Source organism: Leucoraja erinacea, chromosome 18 (genome assembly GCF_028641065.1).
Source record: "Leucoraja erinacea ecotype New England chromosome 18, Leri_hhj_1, whole genome shotgun sequence".
NCBI lineage: Eukaryota > Metazoa > Chordata > Chondrichthyes > Rajiformes > Rajidae > Leucoraja > Leucoraja erinaceus.
The window spans coordinates 25,318,001-25,332,516 of NC_073394.1; the positions used below are offsets into that span (position 1 = coordinate 25,318,001).

Below are 14,516 nucleotides of genomic sequence, written 5' to 3' on the forward strand. Positions count from 1 at the left end.
CAAATAGATTTCCATCATTTGGATGTTCCTAGTACATCCCTAAATTGTCTGTATATTTAATGACGCTTCAAGAGACACAATGAAATATGGCACCACTCTCAAACAGCCTCTCAGATTCATTTCTGTTTTCTTTCCTGATGACTTGTTAGTCATAACCATTAAAGTGCTTGTAAAGCCATGCAAATAGCAAGAAAGCATATTGGACAACTAACTCTTGACTGTTCCAGAAGGGCCACTCACAGCAGTAGCCTGTACTATAAAACAACTGGCAGTGCAATCACAACATGACTTTCCAGTAATTGATGCACATTTTCAATATCTGTTTTGTACAAGATCTTAAACATAGGGCAGATATTAATTCTGGCACACCTGGACACCACCACCAAGCCGTGAACAAAATCCATGCAGGGTTCTTGACAATCAACAAAGTCCTCATTCATCGATGCACTTCTTCCAAATATTCCACTGTGTTGGTCACAACAAGACCAATTAAAAGAAGAAAGATCTCTTTCTCGTGTGAAATTTAGGAACAGCAATGCAAACTGTGGCACAGAATGAAGTTGCCCATCAACAACAAAAGCTGCATCTAAATAGGTTCCTTGCAGAACACCTTCAACAGAATATCTGACATTAACTCCCAAATACTTTCCTTTAGCCAACGATCTCAAGTTGGAACCTAGTCCTATTTACTTGTTTTCCGATTGTGGGCTGCATCTTAATTCACAAGGAAATTGCATCCCCCTTACTTGTAAACTGATTTAAAAGCACAACTTCACTCTTCACTCCACCGTGAACAACAATGAAACACCTAATAATAATTACAATTCCATGGCAAAGAAATAACCTCTCCATTAATAACAAAACCACTACTAATTAATCTTTCTGCAGATCACAATCAAAACAAACTCTATCTCCCATATATTATCCCAAATCCAATGATCTGTAGCTGGAACGAGATTCTTTTTTTCTTGCTTCTGGACGGTGGTCTGCACCATTGCACACACGGGAAAATGCTTCACACTTACTTGTAAACTGATTTAGAACCACAGCTTCACTCTTCACTCCATCTTGAACAACAGTGGTCACAGAAATGGTGTAATTGGTTCCAGACTGCAGATCTTGGATTTTGGTGGAATTTGTAATTTCATTGAAGGAAACATCAGAACTGCTGGCAGACCCGTATATGATGCTGAAGTTGTACTGGGTGACCCCCATGTCCACGGGTCTCCCTAAGCTCAAGGAGATGGAAACGTTGCTTAAGGCCATCACGGAAATGGCTCCAGGCTTGGAAGGAACTGTCAGAAGCAAGTAATTGGATGATAATTGGATAATGCTGGTTGGAGAATGATATAAAGTAAATATCGGCACAATAAATGTCATACATATTTTATTCATAAATGTTGCAGGATAACCCTTAAACATTTGTTGGCTTTTTCCAAGTTCAGGAATCACATGCAACATTGTCATTGTCAGTGTACACTACAGAGACAACCATGCAGTTATTAGGCAGTGAGAATATAAATCTAATGTATACAGACATATTGTCAGTGTTCGGGGGGGGTAGGCAATCGAGGTACATTGTTGAAGCCGCAGGGAAGACAAATCAAGACCACACAGCCACCGTTCAGTGTCCAGTCCTTGTCGGAGCAATCCGCAGACAAATCTGGTCACTCAATGGAGGGGAGCACCTCAATATACATCTATCAAGAAACCTTGTCAGTGACTGAGCAATCCTTCTTTTACCACATTGTTGAGTCCACAACTAGCTAATTTGTCTTCTACTATATGAAGACAATGATTGTATGACTATTGCTGCAGATTAAGCAGATTAAGCAGTCTACCTTGGTCAGAGAGAAGCTCCTATTAAAACAATTGGTGTATTTACCTGTAGTAGAGGAGACATAGACTGGATCTGCTGATGTATTATCTGCTGCCAGTGTGAACACACTGAATGTGTATACAGTTCCAGGAGTTAGTTGTGCCACGGTAACAAATTCATTACCAGTTATCATAATTGGGAGATGTCCACTCAGTGTCACCTTATAGGCATACTCAGGCTTGGAGTCAAGCGGTTTGTCCCAACTCAGAGTAACTGAAGTGGTGTTGCGACTTGAAACAATTGCATTGTTCACAGGATTCGGTTCTGCAATTATTAATGAGATGTTGAGGATAACACCAATCTCATTCTGCTTCATGCTTCACTTCATCTGATGATGTCACTACTGCTGCTGCAGCCATTTGCCCTTTTTTCAATTAGATTTCCATCATTTGGATGTTCCTAGTACATCCCTAAATTGTCTGTATATTTAATGACGCTTCAAGAGACACAATGAAATATGACACCACTCTCAAACTGCCTCTCAGATTCATTTCTGTTTTCTTTCCTGATGACTTGTTAGTCATAACCATCAAATGTGCTTGTAAAGCCATGCAAATAGCAAGAAAGCATATTGGACAACTAACTCTTGACTGTTCCAGAAGGGCCACTCACAGCAGTAGCCTGAACTATGAAACAACTGCCAGGGCAATCACAACACGACTTTCCAGTAATTGATGCACATTTTCAATATCTGTTCTGAACAAGATCATAAACGTAGCGCAGATATTAATTCTTGCACAACTGGACACCACCAACAAGCCGTGAACAATATCCATGCAGGGTTCTTGACAATCAACAAAGTCCTCATTTATCGATGCACTTCTTCCAATTATTCCACTGTGTTGGTCACAACAAGTTCAATTAAAAGAAGAAAGATCTCTTTCTGGTGTGAAATTTAAGAACAGCAATGCAAACTGTGGCACAGAAAGAAGTTGCCCATCAACAACAAAAGCTGCATCTAAATAGACTCTTTGCAGAACACCTACAACAGAATATCCGACATTAGCTCCCAAATACTTACCTTTAGCCAACGATCTCAAGTTGGAACCTAGACTCATTTACTTGTTTTCCGATTGTGGGCTGCATCTTAATTCACAAGGAAATTGCATCCCCCTTACTTGTAAACTCATTTAGAAGCACAGCTTCACTCTTCACTCCACCGTGAACAACAGTGAAACACCCAATAATAATTACAATTCCATGGCAAAGAAATAACCTCTCCATTAATAACAAAACCACTACTAATTAATCTTTCTGCAGATCACAATCAAAACAAACTCTATCTCCCAAATCCAACGATCTGAAGCTGGAACGAGATTCTTTTTTTCTTGCTTCTGGACGGTGGTCTGCACCATTGCACACACGGGAAAATGCTTCACACTTACTTGTAAACTGATTTAGAACCACAGCTTCACTCTTCACTCCATCTTGAACAACAGTGGTCACAGAAATGGTGTAATTAGTTCCAGACTGCAGATCTTGGATTTTGGTGGAATTTGTAATTTCATTGAAGGAAACATCAGAACTGCTGGCAGACCCGTATATGATGCTGAAGTTGTACTGGGTGACCCCCATGTCCACGGGTCTCCCTAAGCTCAAGGAGATGGAAACGTTGCTTAAGGCCATCACGGTAATGGCTCCAGGCTTGGAAGGAACTGTCAGAAGCAAGTAATTGGATAATAATTGGACAATGATGGTTGGAGAATGATATAAAGTAAATATCGGCACAATAAATGTCATACATATTTTATTCATAAATGTTGCAGGATAACCCTTAAACATTTGTTGGCTTTTTCCAAGTTCAGGAATCACATGCAACATTTCGCTCCCATGCTATTAGATTCAGATTCAGATTCAACTTTAATTGTCATTGTCAGTGTACAATACAGAGACAACGAAATGCAGTTAGCATCTCCCTGGAAGAGCGACATAGAATATGATTTCAATAAATAAATCTAGTTACATGTATACAGACATAGTGTATTTTCCTGTGGGAGGAGTGTTCGGGACGGTGGGGGGGGGTGATTGGCAGTCACCGAGGTACATTGTTGAGTAGTGTGACAGCCGCAGGGAAGAAGCTGTTCCTGGACCTGCTGGTCCGGTAACGGAGAGACCTGTAGCGCCTCCCGGATGGTAGGAGGGTAAACAGTCCATGGCTGGGGTGAGAGCAGTCCTTGTCGATGCTGAGCGCCCTCCGCAGACAACGCTTGCTTTGGACAGACTCAATGGAGGGGAGCGAGGACCCGGTGATGCGTTGGGCAATTTTCACCACCCTCTGCAGTATTAGGCAGTGAGAATATGAAACCTACTGTCAGTACACTGGGTAGGCAATCAAGAAAGACAAATCAAGACCACACAGCCACCGTTCAGTGTCTATGGAGCAATAATCTGGTCAGCACCTCAATATACATCTATCAAGAATTGCTGACTGAGCTCCTTCCTTTATCACATTGTTGAGTCCACAACTAGCTAATTTGTCTTCTACTATATGAAGACATGATTGTATGATTTGCTGCAGACTAAGCAGTCTACCTTGGTCAGAGAGAAGCTCCTATTAAAACAATTGGTGTATTTACCTGTAGTAGAGGAGACATAGACTGGATCTGCTGATGTATTATCTGCTGCCAGTGTGAACACACTGAATGTGTATACAGTTCCAGGATTTAGTTGTGCCACGGTAACAAATTCATTACCAGTTATCATAATTGGGAGATGTCCACTCAGTGTCACCTTATAGGTATATTCAGGCTTGGAGTCAAGCGGTTTGTCCCAACCCAGAGTAACTGAAGTGGTGTTGCGACTTGAAACAATTGCATTGTTCACAGGATTCGGTTCTGCAATTATTAATGAGATGTTGAGGATAACACCAATCTCACTCTGCTTTATGCTTCACTTCATCTGATGATGTCACAACTGCTGCTGCAGCCATCTGCACTTTTTTCAATAAGATTTCCATCATTTGGATGTTCCTAGTACATCCCTAAATTGTCTGTATATTTAATGACGCTTCAAGAGACACAATGAAATATGACACCACTCTCAAACAGCCTCTCAGATTCATTTCTGTTTTCTTTCCTGATGACTTGTTAGTCATAACCATTAAATGTGCTTGTAAAGCCATGCAAATAGCAAGAAAGCATATTGGACAACTAACTCTTGACTGTTCCAGAAGGGCCACACAGCAATAGCCTGTACTATAAAACAACTGGCAGTGCAATCACAACATGACTTTCCAGTAATTGATGCACATTTTCAATATCTGTTTTGTACAAGATCTTAAACATAGCGCAGATATCAATTCTGGCACACCTGGACACCACCACCAAGCCGTGAACAAAATCCATGCAGGGTTCTTGACAATCAACAAAGTCCTCATTCATCGATGCACTTCTTCCAATTATTCCACTGTGTTGGTCACAACAAGACCAATTAAAAGAAGAAAGATCTCTTTCTCGTGTGAAATTTAAGAACAGCAGTGCAAACTGTGGCACAGAATGAAGTTGCCCATCAACACCAAAAGTTGCATCTAAATAGGCTCATTAGAAATCTGAGCTCTAAAGATTGCATTCATGATCCAAAAAGATTTACCGACATGCTCTTCCAGTGTACCATGCATCAACAAGTTCATGCCTTGAACGAGAGGCAGGATCGAATATTCCGTCTCCTCAAAACAGCAATTCTGAGGAAACTTTCGAATTGGAGATGGACTGGTCCTCATCTTGAAGCTGTAGCCATTATCAGACTGGTGATCTTAATGGCTATTCCTGATAGGATTTCATGACATGGTGCTTCAGAGCCTCTAAATGCACATACATGGGAAATATCTGTAATTTTGATCACTCTCACCCAAAGTAATATGCTAAAAGTTCATAACATCATAAATGATCAATGCTGACATATTGCAACAACCAAAAACTCCCCGGCAACAATCAATGCCAACAACATTTAGCTCTGCACCGACAATGTCATCATTCCCTTGCTTTGATCACAATAACTCCAAAGTCATAAATGAGAAACTTGGAGAGCAAAAATTCTGTGCAAAAGTAACCAGGTGTCCATTAATAACAAGAGTTATAACTCACAAAAAAAACCCCATCAGCAGAACACCTTCAATCAAACATCCGACGCTTCCTCACAAATATTTTCCTAAATCATGAACTGAAACATGGTTCTTTCTTTCTTGCTTCTCCCATGCAGGCAGCAATCCAATACGCAAGGAAAATTGCGTTACACTTACTTGTAAACTGATTTAGAACAACAGCTTCACTCTTCACTCCATCATGAACAATAGTTGTTACATTAATGATGTAATTTGTTCCAGCCTGAAGATCTTGGATTATGGTGGAATCTGTACTTCTGGTCAAGGAAACATTAAAACTGCTGGCAGACCTGTACGTGATGCTGAAATTGTATTGGGTGACCCTCATGTCCACAGGTCTGCCGAAGCTCAAGGAGATGGTGCTGTTGCTTAAGGCCGTCACGGTAACAGATCCTGGTTTGGAAGGAACTGTCAGGCAAATAAATGGACAATGATGGTTGATGACTGCAACAAAAAACACTAAGACAGCAAATGAAATGTCTGTGCGAATGTCATAGTTCAATCAATATTTTACATGTTGGTCTTGAACGTTATTGAACACCACCTCCCACTTCAGTTTTCTCTAATTTTTCCATGTTCAAAGTTACATGGAGACACTCTCTTCCCACAACTCTCAATTTTCAGGTGCAACTTGCAATGCACTCCAACCATGCATGAGACCGTGATGCAAATAAGTGAAATAGAGCTATAAATGTACATCCTTCACTATGAATCACCGGACCATTCCACATCTTTATCAAGAAAAATACTAACTGAAGCTTCACAGGCATCCATTTCCACCATATAATTGGTACCATTGATTTCTGTTAATTCCTCACAATTTATTCATCACCCTTAGATGGATGAAAAATAGGAATCCCAGGAATATTTTTCCTTGTGAGCAAAATGTGTAACAACATTCTCAGTACCAAAAGACTAATTTAATCACAGAGCACAAATCCTGAACCCGATGGTTTTAAGTCTGTTCATGGGTTTTCCCCACATGGGATCATGTAAGATGGGTCTATCTACAATTCTACCAAAATAGCATGCACATAGAAGCAGATACCACAATAAGTCATTCTCACCTGTAGTAGAAGAGACATTGACCGGTTCTGCTGATGTATTATCTGCCGTCAGTGTGAACACACTGAACATGTATCTGGTTCCAGGATTCAGTTGTGTAACAGTTATAAATTCATTGCCAGTCAAAATAGTGGAGAGATTTCCATTCAGTGCCACCATATAGATATTCTCTGGCTTGTGGTTCAATGGCTGATCCCAACTTAGAGTAACTGAAGTTGTGTTGCGATTTAAGACAGTTATTGCGTTCACAGGGTTTGGCTCTGCAATCATTAATGAGACGTTGCAAATAATATCAATCTCACAATGATTTGTGACAAAACAGTTGTTCTCTGATAACTGGTGTTGCATCAATCCATATCTTTCCAATCCATTTCCAGGAGCAAGGCAGTGACCATTCCATTCCAAATCTCCATGTATATTTAATGTCATCTTCAAGAAATCCAAAATGCGGCAACCACATTCAAATAATCCTCTCAGCTTCCCTTTTGCCTTCTTTCCTCAGCATTACTTAATCATTATCATCAAAGGCACCCAACAAGCCATGGTAGTCAACAAGACATAGCAATTAATTCCAAAATGGCCACACACAGCAACAACCTGAACAACTAAACAACTAGCAGAGTTGCAGTCACCTGCCATAATTGATGCACATTTCCAGGACGTTACAGCATGCAAACAAGATCTTCAGGGTAGAGATGGCAATACATCCAGCACATCTGGACTCCAATGCCATCGGTAGGCTGGTAACCGAGCCCATGTAGAGTTTTAGCAAGCCCATGTAGAGTTTTAGCAATCTTCCAGGTTCTCATTTGCCAGTGGAATTTTTCCAGATGAAAGTCATTTCCATCAGTAATCGCCCATCTCCTTTCACAGTACCGCCTTAAATTGAGTTTGAAATGTGCTTTGCACCAAATGTAAATTCATTCAGGAAGAGTTTCTTCCTTTCAACAATCCAACCCTCAGGTTTGGATCAACACTTCCACCCAGCAGCCATCGAGGACAACTAGATTAAGGTTTCTCAATTTCTCACAAGGCAGAGAGTGAGAAAAGAATGTTTGAAAGCAGACAACTTCACACACACACAGGGACCAATACCTGTGCTAGCGATGTTCACATGCAACAAAACAGAGACAGCCAGGTGGCTTTGTGAGAACAATCTGGAAATACCACATCCAGCATCAATGTTTGCCTCAGTTTCACCTTCTCAAAGGCCAGGACAATTGGGCAGTAGATCTTCACACTGCCAAAGATTCCTATTTTGAAAAATAAACAATCCTGTACAATGGGCAATGATGAGGATAGCTGTCGCGCACTTTCATCCCAACTGCTTCAACCATGCCATCTTTCATGCCAAACCTGATGCTTGAAAATTGCACTCATGCAAAGAAGAACAGGATCTACTTACAGGAGTTGTTTGCCTCTTCAGTTCCAACAAGTGGTTGCCTGAACAAGAAGCATGCTCCAGCTTTCCATCGCCACACAACTACAGTCAGTACAAACATTTTGATGCGAGCAAGGACTTTCCTCCATCACCGTGTTGTAGTACATCAGCCTTGTGATAGGAATGTTTTCCCCAGATGGCTTTTAATAACATGTTGTGACCAGTTTTTAACCTTGCCAAAGATGCATTGTTATATTTTGCATGTGTTGACAAGACCTAATTATTGGTTCAATCACAACTAAAGTAATGTTTATCCAATTCATAAAATGCCATAATGATCAACATGAACACAAGCAATGTTGGTGCAACTCTTTGCCAAGAATATGACTCCTGGCAACATTCGACTGTGTTGATCACCAGAAGTCTTGTAACATTAGTACAAGCACATCTCTGGTGCCAAGGTGCGAGAGCAACAACTTGAATTGTAGGCAGCCAAACCAACTACCCATTAATAAGAAACATTTCAATTAATTAAACTCTCTGCAGAACACCTTCAACCAAATATCTGACACCGTCTCCAAAATCCTTTGAAAATCCAATGACCACTCAAGCTGGAACTGGGTTCTTTCTTACTTGCTTCTGCCATTTGTGCTTCACCTCAGCTCACAAGGGAATTTGCATCCCACTTACGTGTAAACTGGTTTAGAACCACGGCTTCACTCTTCACTCCACCTTGAACAGTCGTCACAAAGATGGTATAATTGGTTCCAGACTGAAGATCTTGGATTGTGGTGGAATTTGTACTTTCACTGAAAGAAACATCGGAACTGTTGCCTGTCCTGTATGAAATACTGAAATTGTACTGGGTGACGCTCATGTCCACAGGTCTCCCTAAACTCAAGGAGATGGAATTGTTGCTTATGGCCATCACACTAATGGTTCCTGGCTTGGAAGGAACTGTCAGAGGGAAGTAATGAAATAATAACGTTCAGTTAAAGCACAAAAATTGATACAATAATTTAAGCATCTATACAAATTGCCTGCTTCAGTCCACATTGTGTGTATATATAATGCCCCTGTCCCACCTAGACGATTTTTAGGCGACTAGGCTGTTGACACATGGTCGCCGGGATGTCGCCTATATGGTCTCCTCAGTCGCCCAAAGAGTGGTATCTTTTTTCTGGTCGCCGCTGGATTTTGAAATGTTCAAAACTTTTCGGCCACAGTCAGCACCTGGGGGCTTGACGCCAACGATCGTAGCCTGACGTAGGTGCTGTCGCCAGGATGATGTAGATTGTTGCCAGAATGACAAAGGTTGTCACCGGTGCTGACTTCGGTGAATTCCATTGGCGACTACCTACGTCAACCAGCGACAAGTACTGGCGACGGAATTATCTTACCTTGTCGAAGCTTCTCGTGGGTGGACGTAGGTTGTCATAGGTGTGGTCGTGGGTGGACGTCCTAATGGGTCGCTGGTTGTCGGTAGCTTGCCATCGACTAGGACAAAGGTTGTTTTAGACATTGTCGTAGGCGGGTTCAGTCGCTGTTTTTTTGGCGACCTGCTACGACTATGACAGTCGCAGAAAAAAAACGCCTAAGTGGGACAGGCCCATTACACACCTCCTCCCACCTTATAATTCAGTATGATGTTTCTATATTCAAAGTCACGAGGCATATCCCTTCACAATTCTCAGCAGTTAATTGTCTGCAACCTACAACACTCTAACCATGCACAATGCTGTGAAGCAAAGGGGACAAATGGAACTATAAATTTGCGTCCTTCAGTATCCTTCTAACTACTATCAGGTCAGCACCATTCCACCATTCTATCAAGAATGATGCTACCCGAAGCTTCACAGGCATGCTTCCACTTTATTTTAGATGGAATAATTGATTTCTGCTAACTCTTCATAATCATAACAATTTCCACTTCACCCACAGATGAATGAGAGCATGAACCATAGAAGCCGTTCTTCCTTATAAAATAAATGTGATGTGACAACATTCCAATCTTAGTGCCAAAAGACTAATGTCATTACTAAGCACAAATCCCGAACCTAACTGTTTCAATTTGTTCACATAGAAACATAGAAATTAGGTGCAGGAGTAGGCCATTCGGCCCTTCGAGCCTGCACCGCCATTCAATATGATCATGGCTGATCATCCAACTCAGTATCCCGTACCTGCCTTCTCTCCATACCCTCTGATCCCCTTAGCCACAAGGGCCACATCTAACTCCCTCTTAAATATAGCCAATGAACTGGCCTCAACTACCCTCTGTGGCAGAGAGTTCCAGAGATTCACCACTCTCTGTGTGAAAAAAGTTCTTCTCATCTCGGTTTTAAAGGATTTCCCCCTTATCCTTAAGCTGTGACCCCTTGTCCTGGACTTCCCCAACATCGGGAACAATCTTCCTGCATCTAGCCTGTCCAACCCCTTAAGAATTTTGTAAGTTTCTATAAGATCCCCTCTCAATCTCCTAAATTCTAGAGAGTATAAACCAAGTCTATCCAGTCTTTCTTCATAAGACAGTCCTGACATCCCAGGAATCAGTCTGGTGAACCTTCTCTGCTCTCCCTCTATGGCAATAATGTCCTTCCTCAGATTTGGAGACCAAAACTGTACGCAATACTCCAGGTGTGGTCTCACCAAGACCCTGTACAACTGCAGTGGAACCTCCCTGCTCCTATACTCAAATCCTTTTGCTATGAAAGCCAACATGCCATTCGCTTTCTTTACTGCCTGCTGCACCTGCATGCCTACCTTCAATGACTGGTGTACCATGACACCCAGGTCTCGCTTGCATCTCCCCCTTTCCCAATCGGCCACAGGTCTTCCCTGACATGGATACATGCAAGATGGGTCGAACTATAGTTCTACCCAAATGTCCTGGTCAAAGAAGCACTTCTCACCTGTAGTAGAAAAGATATTGACCGGATCTGATGTATAATTGGCCAACAATGTGAACACACTGAACATGTATTTGGTTCCAGGATTCAGGTGCGTCACAGTAATGAAGTCATTACCATTCACAAATGTGATGAGTTTTCCATCCAGTGCCACCTTATAAGTATACTCAGGCTTGTGGTCGAAAGGTTGGTTCCAGCTCAGAGTAACTGAAGTGGTATTGCGATCTAAGATGGCTAGAGTGTTCACAGGGTTTGGCTCTGCAATTATTAATGAGATAGAGAATTACAGCAATCACATAATAAATCATGTGTCTTTGGAGCTGATTTCTGACTGCTAGTGTTGTATCAATCCACATCTTTCCAATTACTTTCCAGAAGCAAGGCAGTGCCCATTCCATCCATAAACTCAGTGCATATTTAATGTAACTTTGAATAAAACACGGCAACCAACTAACCCTCTCTGCTGACCTTTTGCTGTATTTCCTCAGTACCATTTAATCGTTGTATCGAAAGCACTCAACAAGTAATCAAAGTCAACAAAATGTCTGGTTGGTCAACTAATTCAAGAATAGCCACTCACATGAACCATGGAGCTGCAGCCACATAGTTTAAAAGGTGATTTTGGCAAATGCAAATTCATGAAGGAGTTTTCCTTCCATTTAACTTGAACAGATAATGTCTTGCAAGGTGCTCACATCAAATGTGACTAACATTTACACACTGAAATGAATGTCATCCAGATCAGCAAATAGATTAGGACTGTCTTGAGAGAAAAAATTCTCACGTGAAACTGCAAAATAGCAGGTGCTCTGCTATGAATTGTGCGTTCCATCTCCTCACAACTGCAGTCAATGAAAACATTACAGATATTTTGATTGGAAGGTGGAATTGCCCTCATCTCCTGTCTGTAGTTGTTGTCCGTATCATGACCATCAAGTTTGTTCTAGATGAGATTATATGAGATGGCCTTAGTGGTATCCAATGTTAGAGTTGACAGGGTTTTGGTTTGCAGGTGTTGATAAGATGCTGATAATTATTTCAATGTCACTCAGAATAATGCTCAGCCACTTAATAAAATCCAAAAAGGCCAAATCCTACCATCAATTAAGCTGCATTCGCACAACATTGAACTTTTCAGCAACAGTGTGACCTTTGCTAATTATTCCACTGTGCTATTCAGCTTCTCAAGCAATAAGAACACCAATTCACTCCTCCCAACACTTTCCTGCACCTTCACGATTCTTGCTTACTTTCCTTACTTCTTTTATTTCTATCTTTTTTAAAGCTCAAAAAATGAAGTGGTACAACATAATGTAATAAGATATATGTGATGTATTAATGTAATTTACTGTACTGCTAATAAAAATAAAATTTAAAAAAAAGAAAAGAAAAAAAAAGAACACCAATTCAGGGTGAGGGAGAGAAATAGACCACCCTTTAATACCAAAAGTTGCAACTAACAAAACTCCTTGCAGAACACCTACCTTCAGATGATTTGTTCTGGAGATGCGGAACAAATATCTGACATGACTCCCAGATCTACCTATCTATACATAACTAAAACTGATCTTGTGCTCGTCCAGTTTGCGTGGTCTTTCTATTTGCGCAAAATCGGTACGCGATAGCACTACGATTTTTCGCCACTTTACTCACCGTTCTCCTGTGCTGCGAGTTAGCCAAGTTTTGTTCCGATTGGTGGTCTGTTGTAAACGTTAGCGAGGTTTAAAAATCTTAAAAACCACGCATGCACAGATCGATCCCCTCTCCTGCCAGTCAGCGCAGCGCGGATTGGTCTCTTCTCCTGTCACTCCGCGGGACGGTCCGCCCCTTCCGGCACCATCGCATCTTTACTGGAGCTGAGGGAGGCCAGTGGAGGTCTCCAACTGGACACAATGTTCGGAGGGACCAGGAGATGTCACCAAACGGAAAGCGAAGAATCTGATCCCAGCGGAGGAGAGTGTCCAGCGCCCGCTGCGGGTCCCAAACGCACCGCTATCACAACTTTCCGCAGCTCCAGCCCCTTCCCCACTGGTCCCCCTCGCTGGCTCCTGCCCCCTCCCCCGTGATACCTCCCTCTTCCCCATGGCTCTTCCCCCGTCTTTTCTCCGAGCTCTTCCTCCACCCCCGCACGCCGCCGTAGCTGCTGATGATTCCAGGACAAGCCGAGGATCCGCGCTGATGGCTGATCCTCCTCCGGAGCACGCAAGAAGGGAGAGGAGCGGCAACCTCGAGATCCTGGGGAGGGAGAGTGGGAGGGGAGAGGGGATAGAGGGAGAGGAGGGGAGTAGGGAGGGGAGAGGAGTTATGGAGGGAGTGACTGAGGGTAGGGGAAAGGAGAGGGAGAGGAGATGAAGGAGGGATTGGGGAGGGGAGGAGGAGAGGGGAAAGAAGAGGGTGAAGAGGAGGGGGAGAGTGTGCTAGGGATGAGCGGAAATCAGCTGCGCCTGTGCAGTTGGGGGCTATGGGTGAGTGGTGGAATATTGCGTTGGGGGACCAAGCCTCCTGTGTGATAGGGACCCAACGGGTTCCACTTAGTCTCGTACTTTCCTAATTCCAACGTTCTCGTCAGCTGGAACATGGTCCTTTCTTACTTGTTTCTCACATGTGGGCTGCACCTCAGCCCATTTACCGGTAGCAGATTTAGCTTAATTCATCAGGCTTCACCAAAGAGAAACTCCTATTAAAAACGTAGTTAAGCTGTCCTTAACTGTAGTAGAAGAGACATTGACAAGGTCTACTGATGTATTATCTGTCGCATTATGAACACACTGAATGTGCGTACAAATCCAGGATTCAGTTGTGTAACTGTAATGAATTAATCACCAATCATCATTATTGGAGGATTTCCATTCAGTGCCACCTTATATGTATATTCTGTCTTTTAGTAAGCAACTGGTCGCCCTCAGCTCAGAATAACTGAAGTGGTGTGTGATTTAAAATTGTTACATTGTTGACAGGATTTGGTTTTGCAATTATTCATGAGATGTTGAGAATAACAACGATTTTATACTGCCTTATGATTCTCTGCATTTAATGATCCATTACAAATAGTGTTGAGTCATCTATGTCATCCCAATCTCTTCTATTCTCAGTGTAGTGTCCAACCCATCCCTAAACTGCCTGCATATTTAACAGCACGTTCACACGGTGCAATGAAACAGGCCAACCACTTGCAAACATCCT

The 14,516-nt window shown here is 42.2% G+C and overlaps 2 protein-coding genes across 2 annotated transcripts in view; both read right to left on the reverse strand.

Moving 5' to 3' along the window:
- Window positions 1-14,516, reverse strand: part of LOC129706006 (titin-like) — a 174,445-nt gene that overhangs the window by 104,958 nt on the left and 54,971 nt on the right. Inside the window, 10 exon segments of the mRNA XM_055649976.1 lie at window positions 1,026-1,295; window positions 1,886-2,186; window positions 3,158-3,534; window positions 4,456-4,713; window positions 6,039-6,479; window positions 7,046-7,472; window positions 8,211-8,296; window positions 9,115-9,381; window positions 11,337-11,591; window positions 12,432-12,442. Coding sequence (XP_055505951.1) covers window positions 1,026-1,295; window positions 1,886-2,186; window positions 3,158-3,534; window positions 4,456-4,713; window positions 6,039-6,479; window positions 7,046-7,472; window positions 8,211-8,296; window positions 9,115-9,381; window positions 11,337-11,591; window positions 12,432-12,442 — 2,693 coding nt within the window.
- Window positions 2,195-6,016, reverse strand: LOC129705826 (receptor-type tyrosine-protein phosphatase eta). The gene is made up of 2 exons (XM_055649660.1): window positions 4,456-6,016; window positions 2,195-3,534 (listed from the first exon to the last, which is right to left on the reverse strand). The coding sequence occupies exons 1-2, from the start codon at window positions 4,580-4,582 to the stop codon at window positions 3,125-3,127; spliced, it is 537 nt and encodes a 178-aa protein (XP_055505635.1). The 5' UTR covers window positions 4,583-6,016; the 3' UTR covers window positions 2,195-3,124.